The following is an 11,209-nucleotide window of genomic DNA, read 5'->3' as shown; positions in this document are numbered from 1 at the left end:
AAATGTCTGCCACATATACAATTAAATGTGATTTTAGAAAATACAAATGTGGATCTTGAGAGATGGCTCAGAGGTTGGAAGCAATTGCTACTTTTGCAGAGGATCTGGCTGGGTTCAATTTCCAGCATCCACATAGTAGCTCAGAGCTAACTCCAGTTCCAGGAGATTTGACACCCTCTTCTGGGCCAGGCACACATACACCTTGCATTACATGAGGCAAAACACCCATACACATAAAAAGTAAGACTAAAAATGAGTTCTTTGCTAATGTACAGAGTATCTTTATATTTATAAAATGTATACTTTTTGAGGAAAATGATCCAGAAATCCACCTCCAGGGTAAACAAATAGAAAAGTACTTTAGCAATAGGACAAACACGATGGAAATGGGTTAGACACATTTCCCTAAACAGCCAGATGTAGTTTGCGGAGTTTTACTCTCTATGACAGGTAACATCCCCTGACCACCATCAGTTAGGCAGCTCAGCTGGCCAGGTGTCTGGGCCTCATCAGGGCACGCATGGCATAGTCTGATCGTCACCCAGACATCTCGTATTCATTTTGCTCTTTCGTTTTCATAAGATCACTATGCACCACTAATTTTTACTTATTAATTTGAAAATAATGGGTGGCTGAGAAGAGTGAAATCTGGAAAGTAACTTTTTAGGCACAAACTTACTTTGGCTTATTCAGATCATGAATACATTGACAGGGTCCTCGTGCCAGATGCCTTGGTCCCCTTGGGGACTTTTCAAGTTAGTTCTGGGACCGTTCCTAGCGAATCCCATTGTGAGCCTGTTGCGCTGCTGTGGCGCTGTGATGGGTGCCAGGTCCCAGCTGTACCTGAGTCTGTGACAAGATGCTCTTTCTGAATACTCTTCTCGGAGTGGATAGCAAAGAGCCCGAACAACCGTGAAGGGTGCCCAGCCACTGAAAGTAGAACTGTAATCTTAAAAATGAGGCCTGCAGCCAGGTGGTGGTGGTGCACACCTTTATTCCCAGCACTTAGGAGTCAGAGGCAGGTAGATCTTTGTTCTTTGTCAGCCTGGTCTACATAGCAAGTTTCAGGAAAACCAGAGCTACATAGAGAGAGCCTGTCTTAAATAAATAAGAAAATAAAATCATATTGTTTTGTGTGGGGGGGGGTGTAGATGTTCGCAGCGCACATGTACAGGACAGAGGACAGCTCTGTAGGGTCCAACCCTTTCTTTTTACCTTCACTTGGGTTCCTGGCAGCAAAGCGCCTTTACCTGATTAGCCATTCTGCTGGCCCCAGTCTATCCCTCCCTCCCTCCCTTCCTTCCTTCCTTCCTTCCTTCCTTCCTTCCTTCCTTCCATGTAGACATAAGGACCTGAACTCCAATCCTGAGCAAGAGCAGCCACTGCTCTTAACTGTGGAGCCATCTCTTCAACCCTTCCCTTTTCTTTTCATTTTTAAAGATAAAGTCCCTTTTTCAGTAGCTATAGACCAGTCCTGGAATTTGCTTTGTAGGCCTCACACTCACAGAGATCCCCCTGCCTCTGCTTCCCGAGTGCTGGAGTTAAAAGTGTGCGCCACCACTGCCCAACTAAGATAAAGTCTTATTAAGCAGTCCTGACAGTGACCTCCTTTGTGGCAGTCTTCCTGCTCATAAGTGCTGAGAACACAAATGTTCGCCACCCTGCTGTCTGGCACAATTACATGCATATGTAATGGTATTTAAAAACAAGCCACTCCCTTATTCTATATGCCATTTATTTGAAATGTCTTGCTTATTGCTTTTACCAAGCCCAACTCAAATCCACTTCTCTACTGAGCATGCCGATCAGTCCCCAGTGCTCCTTTGCACCCCTGCTACATGGGGCTCTTTTATTGCTAAGGTGTTCCTGGCAGGTGGGCTCAGAAGAGTCTGGATTTTTCCAGGACAGTTGTCAAGAACGCAGCTGTTTATTTTCCAAAGCTCCCCAGTGGACTGAACAATGTGTTATGTGGCCTACTGAGTTTTTAGCTTTGTGCCATCGCTCTTCATAAATATACTGAATATTTTTTTGTTGTGTTGTTTTTCAAGACAGGGTTTTTCTGTGTAGCCCTGGCTACACAGGAACTCACTTTGTAGACCAGGCTGGCCTCAGACTCACAGAGATCTGCCTGCCTCTGCCTCCCAAGTGTGGGGAATAAAGGCATGTGCCACCACTGCCTGCCTAATATGATTCTAACACACCGAGGACAAGAGCAAATCATGTTCATCTTCCCTTTGCCAATGACACACAGTAAGGGGCTTTGTATGCGTGTAGTAGAAGCTCAGGAAATGTTTGGTGAATTGATTGACTAATAGATCGAAATAATGAACTTGAAAAGTCTTTCATGATGTCTAACCCACTATAAATATGTTTTCTTTTCTCTTATTTATTTAATCTTTGGAGACAAAGTCTCACTATCAGCTCTGACTGACCTGGAACTCTGTAGACCAAGTTGGCCTTGAACTCAGAGAGATCTGCCTGCCTCTCTCTCCTAAGTGTTGGAATTAAATATGTGAGCCACCATACGCAGCTAGTTATTTTGTTTTTTTAAAAAAAATATTTACTTATTATGTATATTCTGTCTGCGTGCCAGAAGAGGGAAGCTGATCAAAAATTATGAGCCACCATATGGTCGCTGGGACTTGAACTCAGGACCCCTGGAAGGGCAGCTAGTGCTCTTAACCTCTGAGCCATCTCTCCAGCCCCTACTTATTTTCTTCAGGTTCCACAGATGTTGCTCTCCCTTCTCTCAGATGGCTCCGAATGGCGAGTGCTCTCCCAGGCTCTTTGTCTGATGTACCTGGGTACATGCTGGCTTATTTGCTTATTCTGAATTTCCTGTGTTTCTTACTGTAGATTCGAGGCTTGTTTTAAATTTAGACATGGTGTTCTTTATTTCTCTTAGCAGACCAACCCTTTTATTGTTTTGCTCTGAGACAGGGTCTCATTCTGTAGCCCAGGCTGTGTTCAAACTCACGATCTCCTTCCTCCGCCTGACTGGTGCTGGGATCAGCAGCACCAGTCAGGCAGAGAGGTTCCTGATGAGCTGGTCTATGAGAGCGTTTCTACAGTTGCTGGCTGGTTACTTTGCAGGAAGGAGTGAAATGATGAAGGCGGACTCTGGTTAGCAGCCACAGTCATTTCTCTACTTGAAAACACTTATTTTGGTGTTCCAGCCCCCGAAGCAGGAGCCCCAGATGTCTGCCTGCTACCTTTGGCACTAGCTAGCACACAGGTGCGTATGAACGTATGGAAGTAGGGGAAGAATCATTATGAAGTAATAAGCCCTCCCAAAGCCTGTCCACTCATCTGTGAAATGAGGCTGACGCACATGCTCCTGGGGGTGGAGTATAAGAAAAGTAAACGAGAAAAAGCATGTGGCACACTTGGCACAGGGCCTGACTCATTGCAGGCCACAATAAACAATGGCCATTTTGACTGTGGGCCATCTCGATGGCTTCAAAGCTGTTTTGATGCTAAAGGTGAAGCTAGCTTTTGCAATGAAGTTATCCATTTTTTCATTAAGTCCTGTTCCTAGCATCAACAAGCTATAATTATTTACTTATTCATTCAACCACTCATGCTTTTGTCAATCACTCATCAGTCATTTCAAAAGGATTTGTTTTTAATGTGTGTGTGTGTGTGTGTGTGTGTGTGTGCTCACACATGAATGTGTGTGCTCATGGCGGGGGTGCTCATATGTGTGCCCAAGGAGCCTAGAGGTGCCAGATTCTTTTGTTACAAGAGGCTGTGAACCATCTGAGGTTGGGATTCTTACTTACTCTTGACCACTGGGCCATCTCTCCAGCCCTCATTCATCGGTTACGTATTCTCTGCCAAGTAAACCATAAATGCTGGTAAATGTTACGGAATGGTGCCAGCGAGACGGCTCAGGTGAAGACATTTGCCACCAAGCCTGGAGACCTGACGACCTGAGTGTGATCCCAGGATCCACAGAGTTAAAGGAGAAAGTTGTCCTCTGACTTCCACCTGCATCCCATGGCACACATACATACACAAACACATACACGTAAAAAAGAAACACTACTGAATAAGTAATAGAATAATATTTAATACCTTGGGGAGATAAAGACTTTGGGAGCTATGTATGCCTTCAAATGGGCATAAAATGACAAATAGCCAGGCTCAGGTCACCAAGCCAGATGTTTGAGGTGTAAATTCAGCCATATCAGTAGTTTGAAACACAGCCAAGAAGACACACCGTTCCTTTAAACCTTACGATTTGTGACCTTCTCCAAGCAGACAGGTGCCCCAAGCCCAAACGGAAAAATCAAGGCGTTGAAATTCTGCGTCTCGACTTCCTTCCTTTACATCTAGACCCATCTCCCACAGAATCTAACCTTTCTTCTCTCCTTGAGATCTCTTCCCTTCAGGGGCACGAGAAGACGTTAATCACTCTTCCCTTGTGACACCGGTGAGCAAATTTCTGTTACTGTGCAGATCAATCGATATGCAGGGTAAATCTCTACGTTTGCCCTCTGTGAGGACTAGCTCCCTCTGTGTTTTCTCCTCTCGTGTCCAGCATCATGCACAAGCTCTGACATTTGCTGGATCTCCTGTACATGTTTACTCTAGGGGCTCCTGAGTCAACTACTCATTCCTTCCCTTTAGTCTCCCAGAGCCCTAAGTCTGTTGGGTTTCATCTCTAAGATAATATGTTTTTAACACTGGGCAGTGGTGGTGCACGTCTTTAATTCCAGCACTCGGGAGGCAGAGACAGGCGGATCTCTGTGAGTTTGAGGCCAGCCTCGTCTAAAAGAGCTAGTTCCAGGATAGGCTCTAAAACTACAGCGAAACCCTGTCTCGAAAAAAAACCAGAAAAAAAATATTTTTAACCACATATATATATATATATATATATATATATTAAAAATTAGTGTGTGTGTGTGTGTGTGTGTGTGTGTGTGTGTTAAAAATTAGCTGGATGTGGTGGCACACGTCTTTAAACCCAGCACTTGGGAGGCAGAGGCAGGTGGATCTCTGTGAGTTTGAGGCCAGCCTGGTTCCAGAGATGTTACACAAAGAAACTCAGTCTTGAAAAACAAAAAACGAAAACAAATAAACAAAAACTGAATGCCCTGAATCCACCCAGTCCCTCTCGCCTAGTTGTCCTCACCCCCCACCTTCATTCCCACAGAATCATCCTTGTTGGCCTGTTTACTGTTGTAGTGTTCCAGCCGAGTCGCCCTCACGACCCTCTGACCTCCATCCCACAGAGGGCCTCCGATGATTTACAGTTTAGCTCTCTCGCCGGGGACCTTTGTCCTTGGGTTGTCTTTCCCCCAACAGCGTCCCTCTCCACACCTTATCCTTTAGGCTTCTAAATAAATCTCATTCTTCAAAGAAACAGACTCCAAACCTCACCCTGCTGTCTGTCTCTCATGAGATTTCTTTTTTTTTAAATCCTTATCAAACACTAAAATTATTTTATTTCTTCACTTGCTGACTTGCTTGTCATTTATCTCCCCTGTGAGACTAAGCTTCAGGAGAGCACAGACTAAGTGTATTCTGTCCCAAGTGCCCTAGGCCAAACGATACTCTAGCCAAACAATTACAAGGATTCTAGCCCTAGTGATCTTAAATTGCAAGTTGTGTAGCTTTTCTGATTTATTCTTTTTTTCCATTTATTTACTTGTGATTTTTTGTTTGTTTTCCTATTTATTTTTTTATTATATATACAATATTCTATCTGTGTGTATCCCTGAAGGCCGGAAGAGGGCACCGGACCTCATTACAGATGGTTGTGAGCCATCATGTGGTTGCTGGGAATTGACTCAGGACCTTTGGAAGAGCAGGCAATGCTCTTAACCTCTGAGCCATCTCTCCAGCCCCTGTTTGTTTTCTTTTGTTTGTTTTTGCTTGTTTTAAGACAGGGTCTTACTGTGCACCCTTGCCTGGCCTGGAACTTGCTATGTAAACCAGTCTGGTCTTAAACTCACAGAGATCCTCCTGCCTCTGCTTTCCACGTACTAGGATTAAAGACTGCACCATTTAATCAAGCCTGACTCGATGTCTTCATTTTAACTTGCAACTAGTTTGTCATCATAGACTGCAGAGATGCCTCAGTAGACCTTGTCTCCCCACTACCTACACCCAAACTTCTGCCCTGTTCCTCTTCCCTAACTGCCTTGGGGAGCAGGCTCTGTCTAAACTTTCTCCACAAAACATGCCCACGGGGAGCAAAGCCATCAGTGACCTTTGCTGTTAATCCAAGGGCAGATGACCTAGCTCTTGCCTTTTCCACAGCTGTATTTCCCTAATTTTTTTTTCTGTACAACACAGTCCTTTGAGCTGCGCTGGTAAAAATAAAATAAAATAAAGCGTTTTTGTGTCCTTCCCCCTCCTGCATACTTCTTGGGTTTCTGTTGTGCTCCTCAGGCAGCCTTCCAGCACTGAGCTGTCCCACAGCTATGAATTGCTGCTCTGTGTAGGGGCGGGGGAATGTGTGTGTGCAGGCACTCGCCCCTGCACACAGAGGTGGAGATGAGGGATTTACAATTGATGTCTCCCTCAATCCCTTCTCTGTCATTTATTTTCCTAAACAGAGGCTCTCGCTGAACCTGGAACTCACTGGCTGGACTGGCAGGCCAGCAAGCCCAAGAGTTCATCCGCCTCTCCCGGCAATGCCAGGATTACAGATATGTCACCGCGCTCTACACTTCAAGCTCTAAGCCATCTCCCTCGCCCTGTAATGACTACTCTATAACCCTATCTGTCAAGTGACTAGAAGGGAAATGACATCACACCCTCTCAAGAATCTTGGCTAAGTCATCGTGAAAGGGACTTGGCAGTTATTCTCGGGGGTTATGGTTAGAGCACGGTTGGATATTCAGAGTGGCGTTACTGTTTAGAATAGTAAGGGGACACAATACAATAGTTAAAAAGCAGTGTGCTCTCATGACCCAGGCAACTCCTCAGTGCCTGAGCATGCTGTTGTAGAGAAGCTGTGTGCCTCCTGCTGTACCAGTCATCTCTATGTTATTTACACCTCCTACAATGTAAGTGACATGTACTCTAAAGAGGAAAGTCTGTGGGTTAGTACTGATGCAGTTGCTTTTTCAAATGTGCTTAACTTTAGGTGATTTGACCCCAAAGACGTGGCACCCAGGTGTGTAAGGCCAACTGCTTTGACTGAATAATCAACAGTGTGGGAGGCAGGCTTTCAGAGAAACTGGAAGAGCTGCCGTAAAGCATCCTGACAAAAGGCAGGACTCTCAGTTAAACGGGAATTCCATGTAAATAATGGTTTTTTTTTTCAGTATAAATATGTTTCAAATACTGAATTATGAGACTTAGGGACGTAACTCAGTGACAGGACACTTGACTAGCATGAGTAAGGCTAAAAGTTCCATTCCCAACACTGAAAGAAAAATTGAATTGTAACTAATGGGGATATTCTAGACAATGATTTGCTGTCTATTTGAATAAAGAGCCAGGCAGTGTGGTGACATTTTGTTTGTGTTTTAACAAATAAAGCTTGTCTGAGTGCAGAGCTAAGCCCCAGGCAATGATGGCACACATCTTTAATGCCAGGATTCGGGAGACAGAGGCAGACAGATCTCTGTGAGTCCTAGGCTACTCTGGGCTACACTAAATCGATCCAATCTCAAAGAGAAACAGAGCCAGGCAGGGGTGGCCCACACCTTTCATCCCAGCACCAGGGAAGTGGAGATGGGAAGTGATATGGCCAGACAGAAAGAAGAACCTAAGGCGGGAGGAGACAGGAGCTCAGATGCAGTCTGAGGATGCAGTCTGAGGAGGCAGTCTGAGGACACAGTCTGAGCATGCAGTCTGAGCATGCAGTTTGAGGATTAGTAGAGAAAGGGTCACATCGTCAATCTGAGGATTCGGGAGAGGTAGAAGGTCTCTCTAGTGGCTGCTGCTCTGCTTCTCTGATTCTTCGGTTTTCACCCCCTAATATCTGACTCTGGGTTTTATTCATTAAGACCAATTAGAATTTGTTCTACAGGGTGATGGTCATACATACTTTTAATTCCAGCACTTGGGAGGTAGAGGTAGGAAAGTCTCAGTGAGTTTGAAGCCAGCCTGACCTACAAAGTGAGTTCCAGGGCAGCCAGGACTGTTACATAGAGAAAACCCTGTCTTGAAAAAAAAGAAAGAAAAAAGATTTAGGTGCATGTGTGTGTTCCTGCATGAGTTTATATGCACCGCACACATGTAGTGCCCTCAGAGGCTGGAAGAGGGGGCTAGACTTTGGGGGGGGGCTACTGTTAGAGATGGTGTGAGCTGCCTGTTATAAACAGGGGAATCAAACCTGACTGCTCTGGCAGAGTAGTAAACCTTCCTACCCACACTTGAAATTTTAATTTAACCAATCTCCCTATATTTTTATTTGTTAAATCCAAGAATTCTGCCTGGGAGAAGCTGTGCAATACTGTTACAGAAATATTTTAAGATGTGTTACATTTGTTTATGCTGTGGAACTTTTGTTTCAATGATGAAAAGATGTGTAGCGTTCTTTTATGTTGCATGTTTAACTCTGTGAAGCTGTGTTGCTTTGCCTGCCTAAAACACCTGATTGGTCTAACAAAGAGCTGAACAGCCAATAGCTGGCAGGAGAGAAAACTAGGTGGGGCTGGTGAGCAGAAAGAAAAAATAAGAGGAGAAATCTGGGAGGAGAGGATCAAGGAAGGAGAGAAGGAGGAAGACTCCAGGGGCCAGTCATCCAGCTACACAGTCAGCTACACAGCCAGCTGTGGAATAAGAAGCAAAGAAAGGCCAGGTAGTCATGGCATACATATTTAATCCCAGAGCTTGGGAGGCAGAGCCAGGAGGATCACTGACTTTGAGACCAGCCTGTTTTAAAGAGTAAATTCCAGGACAGCCAAGGCTACACAAAGAGACCCTGTCTTGAGGGGAAAAAAAAGAAGTAAAGAAAGATATGCATAAATAGAGAAAGGTAAAGCCCAGAGGCAAAAGGTAGATGGGATAATTTAAGAAAAGCTGGTAAGAAATAATTCAAGCTAAGGCCAGGCATTCATAAGTAGAAATAAGCCTCCATGTGTGATTTATTTGGTAGCAAGGTGGTGCCCCCCCACACACAAATAGGGGGGAAGAGTAAAGGAAAAAGAGCAAAGAGAAAAAAAATAACCAACTACACAATATCATCCGGATACTTCCCTACTTTGAGACTTGTCCACAAGGGTGGGGGAGTTTGAGGTCGTCTTGTCAGAGAACTGGGACAAGCCAGATCTGGCCTGACGTCCACAAAAGAGCAATGGTTGTTTTCTGAGACACATTTAATACGTGAGGGGTCAGTAACAACTCAAACAGTTGAAAATACAGGGGGCATGGCCATAAAAACTCATATTTGGGCCCACAATCTGTCATTTCATAGCTAGATGACTTGGGGCAAATTGCTTTATAGTTCTAAGACCATTTCCAAACACACAAAAAATTATTACCGTTAACACCAGGATTGCATTAGTAACTTTTGCTCTCTGTAGCCTATTTAAGGCAAGAAAAGTCAGTTTTGGCTCACTGTTTCAGAGAGATTTCAGTCCATCACAGCAGGAAAAGCCAGCAGAGTTCATGAAGATAAGAGAGTGGGGGCTGATGTTCCCACATGGGGCAGTTAATCCATGCTGCTAGAAATTCAAACTCAGGTCCTTATGTTTACACAACAAGCCTTTTATCCCGAAGCTGTATGGCCAATCTCTTGACTGTTTTTTTTTTTTGAAGTTTTATAATTATATTTATGTACAGAAAACTCAGCAGTACATTTAACCCAGTTTAGTGGCGAGTTCTTTGGCCTTTGCCTTTTCCAGCTTGGCAATTCGAGCCACAGATTTAGGACCCAGGACGTTGCCTCCCCAGTGGCGGCGGATCTCATCATATCTGTCGTTGTAATTGGTCCTAATAGCTTCCACCAGCTTGGCCAGAGCACCCTTGTCTTCCGAGTTAACCTGTGTGAAGGCAAGAGTGGTGCACATCTTCCTATGGACCAGCCGCCCCAGCCTGGCCTTTCCCTTGATGATGCAGTAGGGGACCCCCATCTTGCGACACAGAGCAGGCAGGAAGACCACCAGCTCAATGGGGTCTACGTCGTGGGCAATCACCACCAGCTGAGCCTTCTTGTTCTCTACTAAAGTGGTGACTGTATTGACGCCCGCTCGAAGGACAGGTGGTCTCTTAGTCGGGACATCCCCTTTGCCGGCAGCTTTCTTCTCAGCACGGGCCAGCAGCCTCTGCTTCTTTTCCTGCTTGGTCTCTGGCCTGTACTTGTGGGCAAGTTTAAGCAACTGGGTAGATGTTTGCCGGTCCAGGGCTTGGGTGAACTGGTTAATGGCTGGAGGAACTTTGAGTCGCTTATAGAGGATGGCCCTCTGCCGCTGCAGCCTAATGTAGCGGGGCCATTTGACGAAGCGCGTGAGATCTCTCTTGGGCTGGATGTCCTGCCCAATGCCGAAGTTCTTAGGCCTCTTCTCAAACAAAGGATTCACCACCTTCTTCGCCTCCTGCTTCTTCATGACGGCGGGGGCCGGGGCCACCTTCTTCCCCTTGGCCTTCTTTCTCTTGGGCATCTTGCCGGGCTGGAGGAGAGAGAGCCTGTTTTTTTTTTTTTTTAAACAGTGTCTTGCTAGGTAGTCCTGTTTGACCTGGAACTTGCTATGTAAACCAGGCTAACTTCAAAGTTGCAGTTTATTTATTTTATGTGCATTAGTGTCTTGCCTGCATGTGTGTCTGTGTGAGGGTGTCCAAACTTCTGAAACTGGAGCTACAGACAGTTGTGAGCTTGGGTGCTTAGAATTGAACCTGGGTCTTCTGGAAGAGCAGTCAGTGCTGTTAACCATTAAGTCATCTCCAGGCGGATCTCTGTGGGTTCGAGCCCAGCCTCGTCTACAAGAACTAGTTCCAGGACAGACCCCAAAGCTACAGAGAAACCCTGCCTTGAAAAAACCAAACAAAAACAAAAAACATTAAGTCCAAGGAATGCATTTATTAATTTTAAAAAACCAATATAAGTAAGTGTGGTGTTGATCCCTATAATCCAGCATCTGGGAGTCTGAGGCAGGCGCATCTTGAGTTCAGTGCAAGCCTGAGCTACATAGTGAGCTCTAGGCTAGCCTGGCTATAGGGTGAAAAACCTATCCTAAATTTAACTAATACTCATAAAGATAAGCAGTAACTACATACTTTCAATATTGTGTGATATGTATTTTTTGTT

General features: G+C 45.0%; 1 protein-coding gene across 1 annotated transcript; it reads right to left on the bottom strand.

Annotated features, from left to right (window-relative positions):
* Nucleotides 1–9,764: 9,764 nt before the first annotated feature.
* Nucleotides 9,765–10,571, bottom strand: LOC121438366 (60S ribosomal protein L7a-like). The gene has a single exon (XM_041638677.1). It carries the CDS (start codon nt 10,563–10,565, stop codon nt 9,765–9,767), a length of 801 nt encoding a protein of 266 aa, XP_041494611.1. The 5' UTR covers nt 10,566–10,571.
* Nucleotides 10,572–11,209: the final 638 nt, after the last annotated feature.

This window comes from Microtus oregoni, unplaced genomic scaffold (genome assembly GCF_018167655.1).
Source record: "Microtus oregoni isolate MIOR12 unplaced genomic scaffold, Mior012 000055F_ref0000237, whole genome shotgun sequence".
NCBI lineage: Eukaryota > Metazoa > Chordata > Mammalia > Rodentia > Cricetidae > Microtus > Microtus oregoni.
This window is presented reverse-complemented; position numbering and strand designations above follow the sequence as displayed.